Here is a 21,249-nt window from a genome sequence, read left to right as displayed (position 1 = left end):
TTTACTGTTATTGCTCAAATTAATAAGCTTTAATAATGGGAAAAGATGGAATTAATTTTACGGCTACTTGAAGTCTCCCAACTGACCTGGCTGGGAGCAAAGAAGTACAGGAAATCTAGCCCTTTGCTGCCCTCCTGTGGTAGTCTAGATCAGGGTCCCCAACCACAAGGCCGCGGACCGGCACCGGGCCGTGGAGCACTCTCTACCGGGCCGCAAAGAATTTTTTTTAAAAAATGGCGGCTTTCTTCACCTTCGGTGAATGCTGCTGGGATCGGGGATCAAGGACACAAATGAAAGAAGGGGAGGGAGGAAGCAACCGAAGCCTGTCCTGCTCTCTGGGTCAGCTCTCTCAGTCGCTCTCTCGCTCCTCCACCAGCCCAGGAAGAAACTGCTTCAAAGAGCGGGGCTTTCCTGTCGCCGCAGCGCCTCCGGCGCCCGTTTCTCCCCACCCCCCCCCGTCCGCCCGCCCGCCCGCCCGCACACGCGCGCGCGGGTTCAACCCAGTGCTCCGTTCTGCCTGCCTGCCTGCCTTCGTTAATGGTTGAATCGGAACAGCTTCGGCTGAGTAAAAGGGCGAATAGTTATTATTCTCAGCCGAAGCTGCTCCCAAACAACCAGAAACTAAGGCAGGCAGGCAGGCAGGCAGAACGGGACACTGTGGATTGAAGCGCGTGTGCGCGGGCGGGCGGGGTGGGGTGGGGGTGAAAGGGCGCTCGGAATAGCTGCGGCGACAGGAAAAGCCCCGCTTCTTTGAAGCAGTTTCTTCCTGGGCTGGTGGAGCAGCGAGAGAGCGAAGCCTCCTTCTCTTCTCTCCCCGCCCACCGGTCCTTGCAAAAATTTTCTGCTTGAAACCGGTCCCTGGTACAAAAAAGGTTGGGGACCACTGGTCTAGATTTTCTCAACCCCGATCTTGTAGCCTCAATTGTATTTCTGGGATGATCTGCATGTCTGATTCTGAAGGGACCAGAGGTCAATTTTGCTCTTTACCATGTTTTCCCCCATTGTTCCATGGGAGTGGGGAGGAGGATAGACCTCTGCAGATCATAAACTTGAAAAAAGGGAGTGCAGGCGAAGAGGCTTGGGCTGGTTCTAGCTTGTCAACTAAAGGCATGAGCCCAGAAAATTGTAGTCTTCTAACGCACCAGATAATGTGCCCATCACAAAGAAGAAGCTGGAACTCCAAATCTTCAAGAATTTGTTTCATTCATTCTTGTTTCAGTCTCTGAGTAACAAGAACTAGATGCAACACTTAGTTAAAAGGTTGTCCATTGTTAGGAATGTAAGTCACCTAACAGGTATTTGGGTAGAAATATATAAACCAGGATAGACATTTTAATACTGTCTCTTTAAGAGCATGCTAAAAACTGCAATTGGGTGTGGTTACTCAAACGGCCATAAGATGGAGCCAGAAACCTGGGTTGTTTAGTCTTAGTCTCAGAAGAGTCTCAGTGAAGTGAGTGAGTCTCTGTTTTTCCTTCTGCTGGAGAGTATTGCCGTTCCTCCATTTTTCCTAATTGACTGATATTTCTGGATTTGAGGTAAGTCTGATACTGAACTGTTTTTGACACTGGGCTTTGTTATTGGATTATCCTTGGATTGAAAACTGACTGATTTACTTGTGAATGACTTTGGACTGTTTATTTTGACCTTTGCTTAAACTTTTCTGAAAGTAAAAACCAACATTTACTGTACAGTGTATCTGTGTGCTGTGTGTGTATTATTCAAACACTACTCTCTATACGTCTCCCTGTATGCACTCATTCTCCTAACGGGGAATTACCTCAACATATATTGCACCTGAATTTTGGCATTTTGTATCTCTTAGGACTTTCTCTTTCTTCTCTTTGCAGCCAGGATTGTCAATGTCCCCAAGGCAGAGGAAGAAGGTCTCTCGCACTACTCCAACCATGAAAGGTAACTGGTCCGGAAGCCATGTGGCTGTACTGAAGGACGGAATCCATCACGGTGCCTAGGAAGCAGCAACAAGATAGTTTGCTGCTTTCTGAGCCTCAAAAGGGCTCACTGTTACGTCCAGCAGTTCCCTTGCCCTTCTTGAAATGATAGGGAGAAAGAAGGGGGAACATTTGGAAAGGTAGTCTCACCAAATAGTCTGAGTTTTCTTCCCACTCCAAATGAGACAACGCTCAGCCTTCTTGTATGTCCAGATCAGTGGTGGTATTCCACTGGTTCGGCCTGGTTCTACCGAACCGGTAGTGCCGAAGAGCAGCGGAGACTGAACTGGTTCTCTCCAACACTCTGCTGTTGGGCCCACCCGCCTGCCTGGGCTGCCATACTGACCTTTTTGTCCTGCTTTTGAAGTGCAGCTGCTTTGTGCAGCATAGCAGATTGCCGTGTGGTGGCTGCTGAAGCGACAAGGAGAGTGCAGGATTGCAGGAAGTGAGCCAGAAAGCCCCCGAGCCTGCGCAAAGTACGTGTTTGGCGCATGCACAAAAAGTGTGTGTGTGCGCGCATGCACCAAACACGCACTTTGCCTAGGCGCAGAAGCTTTCCACCAAGCCATGCCCACCGAACCAGTGGTAAATGTTTTTGAAACACACAACTGGTCCAAATCACAATCTGACCTCACCCCCAATCCCCTGTCCTATTTTCGAAACATGAAGTGAGGGTGAGATGAGTAGTGAGTCAAATGCTTGCCGGCTCTCTGTAGAACAGAGCTTGAAATAATATCCTGTTGTTAAAATGGAAGGTCCACAGGCTGATTGTGGGTTTTTAAAAGGTGTACACATATCTTCTTTCTTGCTATATGTGCTATACCAGACATTGCATCCTGCGATACTCATTAAAAGAGCATAGGGTTTATTTTTGGATGAGTGTCACCACCTTGTATATAATGTACTCCCCATTAGCTTGTAGTATTCAGAACTTGTCAGTCAGTGCTAAGATTCCTTTAGCCTTTCCATGGTTTTGTAAGGTCTTTCTTTCTCCTCCCCCTCCCCCCTGTTCACACTCCTCCCACCTCCCTGTAACTTTTCACATATCCTGCCTAATCCCTACCAGGATCATGTTTCATTAATTTTGCATTAAAGCAGTGTTGGTCCTCTGCATTCTCTCCAATTACCAGCCTTCTCCTCCTTCGTCTTTGACTCCCAAGTGTTGCAGTGCCTCATATAATGCAGGATGCAACTGTCAGGCTGGGGTGGGACTGCAGCAGCCACTGCAGAGGAGTGCAGAGATCAGCATTAAAAGCCTGTCAGAAGTTTCTAAATTAGAACATGTGTATTCAAGGAAAGGGGAAACATCACAATCCAGGAAATAGATACAAGAATTATCATTGCCATTCAAGTTTCAAGGTCAACCTGTGAATGGCTATTAGGAATACTGTATTATTAGTCTGAAGGCTAGACAGGAGGAATGTGGAGAGGAGCAAAGAACAATAAAATAATCCTCTCCTAATGATGCATTCCACCTACAGTGGTTTCCAAATCATCGGTGAATCTTTGGGAACCTGTTTAGCATAAGTGTGGCCCAATTTCCCATAATCTCTAGCCATCAAAGGCATCTACGAAGCTGAAGTTCACAAATTCCAATATCTAAGGGACTGCCACAAAAGAAGAGGGGTGTGTGTGTGTCAACCAATTCTCCACAGCGCCTGAAACTAGAACAAGAAGCAATGGATGAAAACTAATCAAGGAAAGACGCAACCTAGAACCAAGGAGAAATTTCCTGACAGTGAAAACAATGAATCAATTGTGAAATTGTTTGCCTCTAGAAGTAGTGGGTGCTCCAACATTGGAGGTTTTTAAGAAGAGATTGGACAACCATTTGTCTGAAATAGTATAGGGTTTCCTGTTCGAACAGGGGATTGGACTAGAAGAGCCCCCCCAATTCTAGTCCCTTCCAATTCTGTCAAAACTGCAGGCCACTTATACTGTGTAAGACTAACCAGTAGATATGTTCAGTGGTGGTATTCAGCCGGTTCGCACCGGTTCAGGCTAACCGGTAGAAAGGATTTGGCATGGGTCACCGAACTGGTAGTAAGTTCTGGCTGGCCACGCCCCTGACCTGGTTGCCACTGTGTCAGCTGGTGCTCAATTCAAAATCCAAGAAAGAAATTCTTAGACTCTTTTAATTAGAGAAAAGATATCTTTTACTGGAAATGAGGTGGTAGCAACAAGAGAATTCTGAATCTGAGGAAATAGGCGCGTAAATCACATATACAAAGTGATGGAAATGTTCCCACCCCCAGTAGTTCAAATGGTTCTTCCAATTAAAAGTTGTGGATATCATCATGTGGACATCTTCAGGTGGTGGTGAAGTTTCTGTCCGTTGCCATACTTTGATAAAGATTTGCAGCTGTGCAGAGAAAAGAAAGCTAAGCAAGAAATAGAAACCTAAGCAAGAATGTACTCTCCCCCTTCCTCAGTTTATACAATGCTAGTTTGTACCACCTCCAGCTCGCTTCCCATACTTGTCCCCCCTCCTCCCCCGTTACTTATGGCAGCCGAAAGATGCAAAGCAAAGGAGAAGATCTTGAAGGCTGACACACTGGCTTGCTTGCCCGCCCACCTGATGCTTGCGCACCCTGCCCACTTGACCCTCGCCCCGTAAGGTATTTCTTTCCCCCCCCCCCACTGACAATCAGCTGTTCATATGATCAGCTGTGCCAGGATTCCCCTAGCTTGTCTTACTGCTTCACCCAGGAGGATTCCCTGAGGCCTAGCAAGGCAGAAAAATGGAGGGAGGGGTGCAGGCCCCCCTCTCCATTTTTTGCCTTCCTGAGCCCCAGGGGAGCCCTGAGGCCCAGAAGGCCCCCAAATGGAGTGCGGGGGGGTCCAGGATCCATTTTTTTCTTCCTGAGCCCCAGGGGAGCCTTCTGGAAGCAAAAACACTCCCCCCAGGAGGCTCCCTGAGGCCCAGAAGGCCCCCAAATGGAGCGAGGAGGGTGCTGCATGTTGCCTCTGATTTTTTTTCTTCCTGAGCCCCAGGAGAGCTTCCTGAGAGCAAAAACACCCCCCAGGAGGCTTGCCTGAGGCCCAGAAGGCCCGAAAACGAGTGGGGGTGGCTGCAAAAAAAGCCACTCCCACCCAGTCACATGGCCATGCCCACTTAGCCATGCCCACAGAACTGGTAGGAAAAAGTTTTGAATCCCGCCAGTGGATATTGTAGTGTATTTAAATAGAGACTTCTAGGGCGATGTTCCTATTGGTTAGCAGAAGCAACGATACGATTGGTTAGTAACGTTAATATCTGATTGGCCGCCTATAGCGGCGGGAAGTTTAACTAAATGTCATTGGTTGCGAGCCGTGGAGCAGCCGCTATAAAAAGGGCTGCTGTGGTTCGACTGCAGTTGAAGTTACTGTTTATTATTAAAGAGCTGAAGTCAACTCCGGTCTGCGAGTCTCTTTACTGGCGACAGAACAGATATGTTCCTTAATGCACGAGAACAATTTGCTGTTTTCAGCAGAGACTTTTAAAAAAAGTAAACATTTCCATAAGAATCAAATCATCCCGGGATCACAGTTTTCATGAATTCTGCCCACCTCTACTTTTCAGAGCTCCAGCTGATGGTCGAACACCATCTTTGCAAGCAGCAGAGAGATGAAGAGGAAGAAGACAGTGCTGAGGTACAAGAGTCACACAGTCCAAGCTGCTGCCCTCATGCCAACATAGAACCGGCCCACAGTCCCGAAAGCTGCCCTTTGGCTCAAGCCCACGCCCAGCCGGAGTCCCAGGAAAAACCACACTCTGGTCTCGAAGAACGTGAGTATGATCCTATCGATGTAGGGCAAGCTAGGCTTCCTTGGAGCATCTCACTTGTACCCACTTCCCATGAAGAAGGAAGCCTGCCTAGATTGCTTCAAGTCTTGACCCCAAACCTGACCAGATATGTGCTTTCTTCAAAGGAGATAGTCCAAGCCTAGTAAGGAGCTTGAAGTTCTCCAGATGTTACTGAATCACAGTTCCCAACAGGCTTGGCCTGTGTGGCAACATTTGAGAGTCACAGATTTTCCACCTCTATCAAAATGTGTGTGTGTGGGGGGGAACCTCCTTTAAATTCACTCTTCTTTCATGAAGAAAGTTCATTTTCCATGGAACAGGAAAATACTTAATAAAATAGTCCCTTGAGGCATACTGCTTTTGGAAAATATGTATTTTTGTTTGTTTGTTTTGTTTTCCCAGTGCATGCTCTTTTCATTCATGCCCTAATATTATAATGACCAAAGGCCCTTCCAAGCCACCAGCTCTGGGAGGAAGGATCAGGGTCCCAAGTTCAGGCTTTGATTGATTGATTGATTTTCTTCAGAAATGAAGGACCACGATCGAGAGAAGTAAAAAGAAAAAAAAAGGACTTAGAAATACCACAGTGGGATAATAAGAAGGTGGAGCAGGATTTGATCTGGGCTAATTTCATGCCCTGATCCATGCCACCCAGGCTGACACACACATTAGACCAAGCACACTCTTCAGAATTTGCACTTCTTTGAATATTGCCTTGTCCATTTTGGCTCAAAGAAGACAATGCTCTTCAAAGCTATACCAATTTCAACGGAAATGTCTGCTGCGTTAGATAGTTTTTTTAAATGCATATGTGTCTGTGCTTGTCTATGGTGTGTATCTGGATGTCCAAATAGAGGATTTATGCAGATTTTTTAAAATTGCCAATCCAAGGCAGGACACACTAGATCCATTAATATATACATGGCAAGTTAGCGCAGGCCCAGAAAATAATTGATCTGTCCAAAACGCCAGGTCAGATTTCTTAGTTCCAGTGGGACCTAGATTAATAAGGGTACCTTATCCCAGGGATCCCCAACCTTGATCTGTCCAAAGCGTCCCACAGCGGCGCCTTTTGTTTTTAAAATCACTCCGTGACATATCCAGATTTCTTCAGTTTCCAGTGGTGACCTGGGGACCAAAAAGATGGGGACCAGGCGTGTACGCTTATCCCGGGCCGCGGGGGGGGGGGCCCACCCACCCCCCACAGTCACCCCCAAACTGAAGAGGAACAGCTGAGAAATAGTCCTTTTCCTGCCTGTAGAATCCAACTCAGTCATTCAAAGAACGTGACCTTGACTCTGTATATTGACGCAATGCTACCATAACATGGGTTCCAACCTAAACTTCCGGCTTCTTTCCCTAGTGGCCAGGCAGGCTGTTGTGGCTGTGCATTGTAGCTCCACAGCCTGGGAGAGCCGCAATTTCTCCACCACCGACATAAGCCAGTATTTCATCAAGATGCATGTTAAAGCAGTGTTGCTGCAGATCCCTTTGATCAGCTGTGCAGGTGGCAGAGCATATTATCTATACCAAAGCGCCCTGGATTGTATGTTATGCCTGATAACAACCTACTTTTGCTTCATAAGTCAGGGAAACAGTGGCCTCCAGTGGCCAAAGGTGTGATGACCCAGGGTGGGATACAAAACAAACACAGTTACAGAAAACAGGTGAAGCCCCTTTTATTCCTTCACTTTGCTTCCAAGCTCCGAATATCTTTGACAGAAGACAAAAAAAAAAAAAAAAAACCCACACACAGTTACATGAAGAAGGAAAAAAGCAACACAAACCAGGCAAGATAAGGGCTGGAGGATGTCCCAAACTCTTATCCAGTTGTCACAGCTGCAGCCCATGAAGAGGATCAAGGCCCTCTCCTCCCGAGGAGACCACGTCTCTCCCTTATCTCTCCTCCCTGCATGACCTAGGTCAGAGAGGGGATGGGCCTGGGTCTTCCTCTGACTACCTAGCCGGCCTCTGCCCTTCCCCAGCCTCCTCCACAACCTCCAGAGCCACACTAACACTCCCTGTCGGCTGTTCTCCTCTCCCTCAGAGTCAGTCTCCACCACGGGCATGACAAAAGGCTAATGTGACAGCCAAGTTGGTTTTGGCCATACTGAACTACAGGTAGCCCTCGATTTGCAACTATTCTTCTAGTGGCCGATCAAAGTTACAACGGCACTGAAAAGAGTGGCGTATGACCGTTTTTCACAGTGACGACCTTTGTAGCATCTCCATGATCATGCAATCAAAACTCAGATGCTTGGGCAATCGGTTCAGACTTTATGACCGTTGCTGTGTCCCAAGGTCACATGATCCCCCTTTTTGCAACCTTCTGACAAGGGAAGCCAGATGCACTTAACAACCGGGTTACTGGTTTAACAACAGTGATTCACTTAACGGTGGCAAGAAAGGTCATATAGTGTGGCAAAAGCGCACTTAACAAATATCAACAACAGAAGTTTTGGGCTCATTTGTGGCCATAAGTTGAGGACTACCTGTATTTGAGAGTAAAATCAAGCCATTCTAAGCTCATCCATTGCCCCGGGTGTCTTGCGTGTTTGCACACAGGAGGGGAGGATTTAGATCCCTTGCTATCCCTATAAATAATGCATTAAGAATGTTCTTTTTTTAAAAAAAAAAAAATCAGCCTGGAATCCCTTACCAAATTCTCACAGCACGAGCTGGCGCTACAGTGTGGTGTCCCTGGATAAGGAGCATCAAACAATCGCAGCAGAAATAGAAATAGCATGTAGGTTTATATACCGCCCCACAGGGCTTTACAGCACTCTTTGGGTGGTTTACAATGTCAGCATTATTTGCATATTGTCCCCGACAATCTGAGTCCTCTTTGTACCAACCTTGGAAGAATAGAAGGCGGAGTCTTCTTCAACCTTGAACCCCGTCATGTTCGAACTCCAGGCTGTGGGCAGACTTTGCCTGCAATACTGCACTTCAACCATTCAGCCACTAGGGCCGTGGTGGTATTCTACTGGTTTGGCCCGGTTCAGCTGAACCGGTAGCTCTGACAATCATTTGTGAGTTGAACCGGTTCACTCCAATGATCAGCCCTATGCTGACTTTTATTTTCTGCTTTTCAATCTCAGCTGCTTCGTGTGGCACAGCCAACAGCCGTGCATCAGCTGTTTTTTTTAGTTTAGTTTACTTTATTGTCATTGCACCTCGTACATCAAAATCAAACACCATCTTCAGTGCACATCATGACCATGACAATAAACACAAACACGCATCCTTCACCCTCCACACATTGAATTGAAAACCCCTGATATTGCATTAACATTGCACTATACAGTAGGATTCAAAAGAGCTACTGCCCTGGGATAGAAACTGTTTTTCAGCCTATATGCCCTTGTTTTTATTATCCTGTACCGTCTGCCAGATGGTAATAGCTCAAAAAAAAGGGTTCCCAGGATGAGATGGATCTTTGAGAATGTTTTGAACTTTCTTAAGGCAGCGGGAGCTATAAAGCTGTTCCAAAGAGGGGAGAGGGCAACCAATGATCTTCTGGGCAATGACATTAACCCTCTGGAGTGCTTTCCTATCTGCCACTGCACAATTGGCAAACCATACAGAGGTGCAGTAAGTTAAAAGTTTTACACACAGGGTTTGCAGCAGAAGGTGGGTTGCAAACGCTGCGCATGCGCAAAGCGCATGTATGTGCACAAAGGTGCGCTCACACCAAACCAATAGGAAATTTTTTTGAAACCCATCACTGCACAGGGCAGCACATCTTATGATCTTTCAAAGGGGAAGGAAGTTGCAGTTGAGGGAGAAATATCGATTACTGAAAGAGTACAGCCTGGGCTTATCCCGTCATAGAGGTAGGCTAAGTAACTTTCTGGTGTATCAGTAACCTAGGGGTGTTTGTGCCCCAGTTATTCACACATCTTACAAGAGACATCTTTGAAGAAAGCACACTATTGGAGGAAAGTCAGCAGTTTGTGGATGCTCAGTATTTTCCTGCATTTCACAGGATGTAATCAGGCATCACTGAATTTCTTTCAACCACCCATAATTCAAATAAAGAAACACCTACTCGAGCAAAAGAATTGATAGGTGTGTGATCATTTGGCTCTTTGAAATGATTAAATGGACTTTCAGCATTGAAGAGTGGTGTGTGCACGAGTAAAGGAGAGAGTTTGCAAGCCAAGTTCTTATTTGTTGGTTTGTTTTATTCATTCATTCATGGATTAGGGCTTCCGTATATGTTCTCCTTTTTCTCCAGGAAATATACATCACACTTCCTTCCCATTCAGTTTGATTGTCACAAATTATCCCGTGAGGTGGTGCGATATATTGTGTAATCTCTTTAGCTAACCCACACTCTATGTGTGTGTGTGTGTGCGAGAGAGAGACAGAGACAGAGACAGAGAGACTGGCCCAAGGTCACCCAACTGGCTTCATGTCTAAGGCATAACTAGAACTCATAGTCTTTCAGTTTCTAGCCTGGTGGCTTAACCACTACCCTAAATAGGCTGCCATCAAAGGCTTAGGCACACCATTTTAATTTAGTACTCAACAGATTCTGGATGACTGAATTGCAAATGTAATGAAGAGAGTTTAAGGAGTGGTAGGAAAGATGGAATTTACACACACACACACACACACGCACACACACACACACACACACTGCTGTGTGGATGAATGGGCAACATAGTGAATTTAATTGATATGAATGATGGTTGCCAAAAAAATGTGGCAGAAGGTTTAATCTAGATTTTAAAAAACTGTACAAGTTCAATTACAAAATCAGAAATGCAAATAAGAAACAAGCAATCGCACTGATTCTTATAATTTAATGTGACAGCATTCTGCAGTTAGGCTATGAGACGTCAGGCAGAGTATGTAAAATGTGGATTTGCTTGAGGCAGGAAAAAAAATCGGGCTGGCTATGCAGAACACAATCTGGGTCAGAAACTATTAGCTGCATGTAGTAAAAGAAAACACAAAAATAATTTAGCACATGGCTATCTTGCAATAGCAATAGAAAGAGGTTCAGAGATGTTACCATTCACTGAAAAATAAAAACACTAGCATTTGTGCCTTATGGAGTTACTTCCAGAGTAACTCAAGGAAATAAGTAACTCAAGGAAATAAGTTTACTGCAGATACCTCAATAGCTGCATCTCGTCTACAACCACTTTTCTTGTTTTTCTCTCTCACTTTTAAAGTCGATTTTTTTTAAAAAAAATCCACCTCCTAGTTCAGCTCTTCCATAGCTTCTAGGTCTATTTCCACTACTTCTTCCATATTTCCAGATTGGTGCACTGTTTTTTATCCAGAACTCCAAACCGTATACATTGTTCTTTCACCTACAGCCCCCGATCCCAAATGTTCACAAACGGAAAGCAAGCTGCATGGCCTTCCCAAAACAAACCACGATCATTTTTCTTCAACGTTGTTCCACTAATAGGGAGCCTCCGTTCTGAGCCTGGAATGAACGTGAGGATTCTCCTGCAGGACTAACCTCCCTGCAGGTAGCCAGCATATCTGCTTCTCTCTCCCAACAACAATTTGCGTAGATGCAAGGTAGATTGGGTAGAAGAGTCAGCTGACAGGCATGACTGAGGAGAGATCCTGAGGAGCTCTTCCCCTCTTCTTCAGGTCCCACTGGTGATCCCAGAGAACTGCTAGGGAAAGGAGACATCTGCAGTAGGACTTAAGGAGAACCACCTCAAAAAAAAATGGCTAATTAAACAACAGCTCTTAGGTACAAGCATCCCAGGCAGAAAGAAGGCAAGCAATGTTACAGCTTACATACTCTTAGCAAGATTTTCTGTTGCATTGGCACAGGAGTAAGAGAGAGAAAACAGGAAAGCCGTCTGTTGCTCAAATACTATTAATGGTATAAAAATACAAGCTGCAGTCATTTACTATATCTCCTTGCTTACAGAAACATGTCTTAGTTTTTTGTTTCCTTTCCCCAAGCTGATTGGCATCGTTGCTATTTTGGCACAGCCGTTCTGATAAAAGCATAAAACCCTCTCCCTGATATTTGCAGCCAGCAATGTTGCAAAGTCAGCCCCAAAGCAGGCATACTTAAAGGACAATTATCCTCGAATCCTACCCCAACTCTTTCCTCTGTTTCCTTTCCCCATCCAAGGATTTGATAAACTAGGTGGGAATAGCAGTGAAGTCCTCGTATTACAGCTGATAGGCGGAAAGATGCACAAATGAGTATATAAATGTTCAGATCACTGCTAGTATTATACTAGTATAATAGTATAATGCTAGTATTATACATACTTAAAAAGATAAAAGAAAGCACAGATAAAAAAAACTATTCTAAAAAGTGACTCCTTCCATGCACAATTTAATTTTTTTTTAAAAAAAACCACAGTTTAACTCTCTGCTCTTTCTTTTCAAAGTTGGAAAACTCTACACACTGAAGCATTTCTCCCTAAAGAAACCGTAACACTGAATTATTTGGGACTCTGACCTCCCTGCTGAGTATGGGAAGTCAATTATTCTGCTAATGTATGCAGACCTAGTTATCTCTTGTAAGCCACCTTTATTCTGAAAGGCAGCATCTCTAGAGACTTTAAATAATGTTACACGGTAGATTAATTAGCAGCACGAGGATGCTTTTCTTATTTGTTTTGCTAGCATTTACACTCCTGGAGCGCTCCCAGATTCTTCTCCTTGCTTTTTTAATTTGAGGGGGGGGAGACGGGGCAGTGGCAGGCAGCATCACAAAAGCACTCTTGCCTGAAATTGCCTCCACCCATTGACATAAACGAAGAGGGTGCATCCCGTTCAAAGTCTGTGCATCCATGAGTTGGTGTGGATTGATTAGTTTTGGTTTGTTTCCAGTTACTTGTTGGGCTGCCTCCTCAATCAATTTAGGGATGGGGATTGATGGTCATGGCCCAGTAGTGATGGGTTTTAATTGCTGTCTACCCAATCCCCTTCCAACAGCTACAAGCCATCTAGAACCTATCTATACCTACCTACCTACCCAGGATATTATGCACAACAGTGCCTGCTTATTAACAGTGCATCTCATTTGGCATTTCTTTTCTCAGTGACCTAGTTTTGGAGAGATTTCCCAGGAACCTGACAGTCTTCATGTCTTGTTTTTCTTTTCTTTTCTTTTGTTTGAATTCTATATCCTTTCGTGTTATCTACTTAGATTTTGTCATTTCCCAGTTTCTCCCCTGGTCCTGATGCACTATGAATGAAAGAAAAATCCTCCTCCTGCTCTTTTCTGCTGATCTCCCCTTGGAGATACACACACACACACACACACACACACACACACACACACACACGTATATGTATTAATGTATGCTTTTTTTTTTTTTTTTAACAGAGGGAAAAGTCACAGAAGCTTGCGGTGTAGGGAACTCTGACAAAACGAGGTCTTACTTGTGCCCAGAAAACCAAGGGATTCATATATCACTGGAGAACTCCATGGAGAAGGACAGGCTGCCCAAGGAGTAAGTATAATCATATATCGGGGGAGGGGTTTGCTATTCAGACATTTTGTTTTGTTGAACAAGCTATTCTTCTACGTGAACAAAAATAATCACAGGTTGGTCGGCCAAGTTTTGAGGGACAGGACATTCCAAACTCATGACTTGATCATGGAGATCATCCATGGGTTTTTGACTAGGAGTGACTTGATGGCACACAGTCATATAATCAATCACTCAGTCTTGACTTGTATCCCTGATTAGAGGCTTGAGCAAGACACAAAAGCAAGTATAGGAATAAGCCAGGAAATGGCATTCTCATGAATACATCACATAAAGTATCACGTAGTAAGCAGAACCGGAAGTTCAGTCTGGAACTGTGGTTTACTGTCTTAACACGTCACTGACCAACCTCCCTGATTCCCCCAGCACATTAAATTAAAAACCAAACAGATAAGGATTTATGTGAGCAACCAGCAGTGTGATGACACCATGTGCAGTCATGCACACAAGAGCCAGATCATCGGGCGAAACCTCACCAAGATAAGTTCTTGATAGGTTCTCAGAAGCCGAGTCACAAAAAATTGTTCCAGCGACTGAATAATTCCAGAATTGTGACTTGGTGGGCAGTGAATTGAATGAAAACAACCCTGGCTCTTGATCATCATTATTCTCTCCGGCTTGTTACTTCCCAGATAGCACCACAGAAACCAGGGTTTGGATGCAGTGCAGGAAATCAACACCCACAAGCTTGGAAAAAATAAAATCCTGAACGTGCCTTGTGTTGGGCAGCAAAAAATGCATCACATTCCTTGGGGGGAACCAGCCACGATTATGGCGGTCAATTCTCCTTTCAGCTTGGATTAGCTCAGCTGCAATCAAATAAAGAGAAAGGTTGCATTGTGCTGCTATGCTCAGAGCTCAGCCTAATCCAAACTGACGCTCACTTTTTCCTCAAAGGGGAGGCAGGGTTAAGAGAAGCTGGCTTCATAAGGGGGCCTGGGCCTTCATGGGGCCCCTTCCAACCTGATACCCAGACTAAAGCTGCATACATCTCATAAAACTCTCCCAAATCTTAGGGAGCAGCAATAAAGCTGGCTCGAAGATGCCCTTGAGACTCTGATTTTTTGGGGGAAAGGAACAAGAGACACAGTCTTACTGGGTACACCTTAGATATAATCAGTGGATTCTTCTCTGAGGGAGGGGATCGATTCCTCCCTCTAGGCAGTAATTGACAATTTTAAATATACACATATGATTGACTATTGGGGGGGGGGGTCGGTGAAGTGGGTGAACCACAGGCAGAAACAGATATTCCTCCCCATATCTGTTTGTTGTAGCAGTAGGAGTTTCTATCTGTCCGTCCATCCATCCATCCTTTCTGTTTTGCATTCCTACCAATGGGGGAACGGATTCTATGCAGTTCACACAAGCCAAAGGAGATTTTGGTCATACCTTTTGGTTAGCCCAAGGAACAAGCAGAAGTCTATCTAGAACAAGGGTCACCAAACTTAGCAACTTTAAGACTTGTGGTCTTCAACTCCCAGAATTCTTTAGCCAGCTATGCTGGGATTCTGGGAGTTGAAGTCCACAAGTCTTAAAGTTGCCAAGTTTGGCCACCCCTAATCTAGAAACATGGCTTGTTTGGAATATGGCATCCTGAAAATGCCCCCTCCCTTTTCAATAAATCCCCATGGTTTTGTTGGAAAGAATATGTCTGTAACTTTTTCTTTCTCTTTTGTTTTTATCTTTACAGGTGATTCTCTGCTGGAGGCATAGAGTTATAGCTGGACACAGGGCTCATGCATACCTGAGGAATATCACACAGCTCTTCCTTCCTTCCTGCCTGCCTGCCTGCCTTCATTCCTTCTTTCCTTCCTTCCTTCCTTCCTTCCTTCCTTCCTTCCTTCCTTCCTTCCTTCCTTCCTATGATTGTTTTTTTTAAAGATTTCAATAACTAGGTCATATATTTGTAACGGTCCCGTCTTTATTATTTTTTTAAATGGGGAAAAAAAACACTCTTTCCACTGTTTTGGGTTTTGTGGCCAGACAGTAGTAGGGATTTGGCCTAGAAGCACTAGGCAGATTTTGATGAGAGATCTCTGCATTTGGCCCTGAGTGGCGGCCTAGATTTCCCAAGCAACAGATGTGAGGCTGATATAGGCCTTCAGGCAATTCTCTACCTGGTTGGATTATGATCTCTATCGCTCTGAGCCACACCAGATGGAGGTAATGAGATAGGTAATCTAGCATATGTGAAGGCAGACAAGATGGGAAGGTGGTCTTAAGCCTAGAGCTGGACTACTGTAGACTCCAAGGGTGAGGCCCTGACTTAATTTCCTGCTGTGCATTCCCCTGCCTCCGGCCCACTCTGTGTATGTGTGAAAGAAAAAAAAAAAAGAACCAGGAATTCTACCTCCTGATGGGCCTCTCTTTGTGTTGTTCCGTAGACAATCATTAGAAGTTTCTCCTTGCCGACGTGATATAGTACGGCTCAAATGCCAATTCATCTTTTTTTCTCTTTTGCTGTTGAATAGAACTAGGAGGATTTTCTTACTCCTTTGGCCAGTTTTTCTGTCCAAAGCTATCACCCTCCAAAGTTGCTTGAGATTTCATCTCCACAGGTTTGCCGTCTGTGTGGCTAAAAATCTGGTCCGAGGAAGGTTTCTCTAGGCCTTGTTTTCTACACTGTATATTTTGATAGCTGTCTTATTGTTTTTCTGAACCTTGTATTGCTTTCTGCTTTAGCATAGCTTTTACATATGCTGGAGCCTCTAACGGCTCCCTCCGAGCATGCATCGCAAGGCAGCAAGAATGCGTACAGCAGGTTTAGGGTGATACACAAGATGGACTGCATGCTGGTGTGCACTGGGCCGGTGTGCAACTGGGCTTCACACCACAAAAGCAACACTTTTCATCTAGTTGGGTGAAGAGACAATGTGATTCTTGTCATGGCACTGTGCCTCACCTCAGAGCCTCCTCTGGCCACTCCAATAGCTGGAAGAAGAGTCCAGGAGCTTCTGCATGTATGTCTCATGTGGGCAGAATGCACTTGTGACTCCTGGAACTGTTAGCAAAGCGATGGGAAGCAAAGGATTTGGAGATGGGACATGTTGCTTCGGGATGCATGGTGTAAATTTTCATCGAAAAGAGCCAAGCCCACCTTGGAAGCTCTGCACAGCCCCAGTATACTCACAGGTGGGCCACACAGTTACCAACCTGGACCTGAATAAGAGAATTTTATCTTCTGGTGTTGTGGGGCAGGGCCCCTTTAGCTGTCTTCAAACCCATCTCTTGGTTCCAGTTCTATTTCTGCTGAATCCTGCCTCCTTATTAGGTAAGGAAAACTGGGCAGCTCTGGTCCTTTCTGACACCTCTTAATTCCCCTTCTAGTGGAGATACACCAACAGTACCATCCAGCAGTGCCTTCCGAGAACAAACCAGCATTTCTGCTGTCACACCTACAGGCCTCTGATGCACATATGTGCAAAACCTCCAAGAGTTGCCATGCAAGTATTACAAGATCATGAGTACTGGGATACATTAATATATATATATATATATATATATATATATATATATATATATATATATATTATAAGTATTATATATATATATATATATATATTGTTGGTATATCATAGTATGGTGCTTTTAAAGTTGTTTACAACAAAGACTACTATGATATGGCATACAGCTTTGTTAATATATATATATATATATATATATATATATATATATATATATATATATATATATATATATATATATATATATATATATATATATATATATATATATATATTCATTCTGAGGTTTTCGCGGGTATTTGTATGTGGATCTTTGGTTATTCAGGTTTTCTCCTGTGTAAAATTGGAAGTATCTAGGCCAGGGGTCCCCAACCACTGGGCCCCGGACCGGTACCGGTCCGTGGAACATTTTCTACCAGGCCGCCGGTTTGCTGGGCGCCGCCATCTTGTTTTGATGAGAAAGTGCTTCCGGTGAGCTTTTTCGGTTGGGAAGCGGCATTTGGGTTCTGAAGGAATCCTCGCGCCTTAGTTTCATCGAAGGTGGGGGGCGGCTTCGAACGAAACTAAGGCGCGAGGATTCTTTCAGCACCCAAGGCAAGGCGCGAGCGACCATCCCGAAGCCGTCCCGAAGCCCATCGACAAAGGTACAAAGGAAGAGTTGAAGGTGGCGGGGAGAAGCGGGGGACGGCTGGCTGGCCGGTCGCTCGGCTCGCCTTGCCATGCGTGCTGATGCCGGTACTGGGCCGCGGATCATTTTGTGATGCCGGTACCAGGCCGTGGCACAAAAAAGGTTGGGGGCCACTGATCTAGGCGATGTTTCGATGAAGTCTCATTCATCATCTTCAGGCTTGTGTCTTCGGGAGAAAACGGGAGAATAACACAGGAGAAAACCCAAATAACCAAATATATATATATATATATAAAAATCAGGAGTGTTGCAATGGCGGCCCATTTTTCTCCTTCTCGTTTTAGATGTACTACCAGTGTTTTAAATTTTTTAAAAGTGAAAAAACCAGCAGCCCTTCTAATGATGTTGAACTACAGTTTGTAGCCTTCTCTTCCCCTTTGATCATGCTGGTGGCCAGGCTGCTAGACACTGTAGTTTGACAGCATCCAAAGGGATACATAATCCATTCAAATATGAAATACATTCAAAGCTGCCATGTCTTAATAAGGGAAGTAGTTGAACATAGCCTAGATGAGAAGTAGACTACATATAGTTGGTCAATGATGTTTGGGGTGGGGGGCAGCTTTTCTTAAATTATTTTTCAAGAAATAATCCCACCCCAAATGATGAGGTGGTTGCAATCGGGAATCGTGTGTAAGTTCAGAGCAAACTGCCTGCTTGGGAGTCTCCTAAGTCCTACATTGCTGTATTGGTTTTACGTATCTGGATCTACAATGCTGGACTCTGCATCCTCACTCCCCCACCTGTGAATCCTGCTTCTTTATTAAATGGGTCATCTTTGCTTGCTTTGTGAGTCCTTAATCACTGGCTTTGCCAATGTGGTGTTTGTGTAGTGTTTAAATCCACGTGGGTGCGGCATCATTCAGCATCAACATTCAGAATGCCATTTATAACCCTTTCTCTTGACTTACAAGACTGGTTCTTGATTCCAAATATCGATACTACTGATTCTGCCCTGATTACAAGGAAAGTTAAAATCCTTCTGTGATCAGAAGATTCCTTATAAAGAGCACACACTTCTAAGAGGAAGCTCACACTAAACTCAGACTGTAAGAATTGAAAAGCATCAAAGAAAAGGCATTTGAAAGCTCCATCTGAGGGATCTGTCTATGGATCACAGCCTAGAGTTGTCTGCTCGTGATATATCCAACTCTACATCCAGCTATTGGAAACACAAAATTCCCTATTGCCATCTAGAAGCTTAACAAGTGCACATAGCAGCTATCCCCTGGGTGGTTTCAACAGTTGTTTAGCGTTCCCTACTGATATGCTCATAGGACTCCAAGTTCAACTGAGGCTGTAATCCTGCGTGTACTTTCCTATAAGAGAAATCTACCTATTCAGTGCACTTTCAGTTGCTTCCTGAAAGCCATATATAGGATTGGGCTATAAAAGTTATAAGGGCAGGGCAGGGCTTGGTAGGGCTTGGTGTGGTGTTCTGGATCTTGGAACAGGAAGAGGAGAAGACTTCACTTTCTCTTTTCAAGGCAATATAATTAATACCACCCTCTACTTTACCCTCAAATAAAGCAGGGTGATCTGAGGTCACCCAATGGCTTCAAGAAAGATTTAAACCCAACAGTGGTGTAAATAGAAAGATTGAAACATAACAGTGCTGTAAACTCAAAGCTCAGAAATATGTGAACTGCAGTTGTAATCACAATTGCAGTTCACATATTTCTGAGCTTTGAGTTTACAGCTCTGTTAAGACGGAAGGGACAGATGGAACTTGTAGTGTCTAGAGCAGGGGTCCCCAACCACCAGGCCGCGGACCTGTACCGGTCCGTGAAACATTTCCTACCGGGCCGCCGGTTTGCTGGGTGCTGCCATCTTGTTTGATGAGAAAGTGCTTCCGGGTGAGCTTTTCCGGTTGGAAAGCGGCGTTTGGGTGCTGAAAGAATCCTCACGCCTTAGTTTCATCGAAGGGGGGGGGCTTCTAACGAAACTAAGGTGCAAGGATTCTCTCAGCACCCAAGGCAAGGCGAGCCGAGCGACCGTCCCGAAGCAAAGCCCATCGACAAAGGTACAAAGGAGGAGTTGAAGGTAGCGGGGAGAAGCAGGGGACGGCTGGCTGGCCGGTCGCTCGGCTCGCCTTGCCTTGTCATGCGTGCTGATGCCGGTACCGGGCCGCGGATCATTTTGTGATGCCGGTACCGGGCCGTGGCACAAAAAAGGTTGGGGGCCACTGGTCTAGAGGGTCAGGGATATCCCCAGCCTTAGCCAAAAGAGCCTTGTAATTTTGTGGAGGTGGTATTAAAAATGTGTAATCCATTTGCAGAAAATTTACAGGTAATCCTGGTTTAGCAGCAATTGAGACCAGCTGCACTATTTAAGAACAATTAAATCATTGGAATGGCTTACCTCTGGAAGTTGTGAGTGCTTCATCACTGGATGTTTTCAAGAAGAAACTGGACAGACATTTGATATAGGGTCTCCTGTTTGAACAGGACTAGAATATTTCCAAGATCCTTTCCATCTCAGTCATTCTATGTTCTATCATTAAGCAAAGCTGTCACTAAGTGGGAAATCAGGACACCGGAACTGTGCCTTCTTTATCTCCACTCCCCACCCATTAGAGTGCTCAGTCTTGTACAGTGCTGGGGTACAGGTGCAACTACTCCCTGTAACAGATCAACTAGTTTCACACCTTTATCTGCAATTTCACTGCAACTTCCCTTAATAATTAGAGAACAATTTCCAAGAAGGGATTTAATGTTTGTGTTTACATTCATTCCAGAGCAAAGGATGACAAGAGAGTAAGCAAGCACAGAATGGTGAACACAATGAAACCAATGCGGTGGTTGCCAGCAGCTCTCAGCATATTTCACAAACAGTTCAGTTGATTTCCCATCGTGTGCCTGCCTGCTCTTGTAATCCCTTCCTCTCCAATCTCTCTATTATGCAAGGGAGGGGGAGAAAAAAAACAACACCAAGTGATTTCTGTGGGTAATCTCTCCTGTACCCCCTCTCTCGCAAAGAAGAAAGATTGGAGAGGAAAGGATTACATGGGAGTAAACAGGCACACAATAGGGAACACACTGGGCTGCTTGCATAGCATGCCATGATGGATTGCATTTATGAAGGGAGAAGTGGCAAGATGGACTACAGTGAAGCATCCGTTTCCCTGAAAAGAGGGAGCACATTCCAAGGAATGGGTGGGAGACGAAAGACAACATAACCTGGAGCCGAATTGGAAACAGAAGAAATTTAGCAGGGCCACTTCCTAACATTTCCAAAGGTCTATTCATTAGGACGACAGTAATATAGGTTTAGTCTGGCAAGCTTCTGGTTGTATGGTGCAAGCACATAAAAAGTGAAATTTGACTGGATTGTTCCGTGCCATTCTTGGGCTGGGCCTGATATGCTCTCTGGTGTTGCCATATTCCTTTCAATATTTATTCCCCATGATATGCCTGCCTACATTTTTGAAATCCTTTACTCTCCAACCAGTTCATTTTGCAAAGGAGGAAAAAAAAAAGAAAATTCCATCTTTTATCAATGTCAAATTTTGTGGAAGATTTTGCTCAGCATATTACTTTATTGTTTATTCCCTGCTGATTTTGCATTGCCCTGATAGTTCTGTTTTCAAAGCCTGTTGCACAGCATACAATATCACAGTATTATTGGCAACTTTTCTTATTAAGAATGGAATCTTATTTTGGCAACTGACCTAAAGATCCTGACTTTGCTGCTTCACACCAAATTAGCATATTAATTAGTATTAAAAGCCCTCTTTTCACCTGCATATCTACTCCAGAAAACTGGCTAACTTCTCTCTGTTAATCTCTACAATTATATGGAATTATTAAATGTCTATGGCAACTCAGATACTTTCCCATTAAATTCCTAAACTTTTGAATCA

At 44.6% G+C, this 21,249-nt stretch overlaps 1 protein-coding gene across 4 annotated transcripts in view; it reads left to right on the top strand.

Annotated features, from left to right (window-relative positions):
• The window catches only part of PPP1R1A (protein phosphatase 1 regulatory inhibitor subunit 1A), a 94,587-nt gene extending 77,987 nt beyond the window's left edge, over positions 1-16,600 (top strand). Inside the window, exons 4-8 of one of the 4 annotated variants that reach the window (XR_015747819.1) lie at positions 1,851-1,914; positions 5,515-5,721; positions 13,067-13,193; positions 14,926-15,013; positions 15,082-16,600. Coding sequence is in view for 2 of the 4 variants with exons in the window: in XM_026673877.2 (XP_026529662.1) it covers positions 1,851-1,914; positions 5,515-5,721; positions 13,067-13,193; positions 14,926-14,929 (402 nt within the window). In the remaining 2 variants the exon portion in view is untranslated. Of the gene's footprint in view, positions 1-1,850; positions 1,915-5,514; positions 5,722-13,066; positions 13,198-14,925 lie in introns of those variants that run through there. The other 3 variants (XR_015747818.1, XM_026673877.2, XM_026673878.2) reach the window with 3 other exon arrangements.
• The last annotated feature ends 4,649 nt before the right edge of the window (positions 16,601-21,249 follow it).

Source organism: Notechis scutatus, chromosome 2 (assembly GCF_049901735.1).
Source record: "Notechis scutatus isolate UNSWTSFEM ecotype Mainland chromosome 2, rNotScu1.2, whole genome shotgun sequence".
NCBI lineage: Eukaryota > Metazoa > Chordata > Lepidosauria > Squamata > Elapidae > Notechis > Notechis scutatus.
Note: the sequence above shows the minus strand (reverse complement) of the source record. Positions and strands in the feature narration are given on the sequence as shown.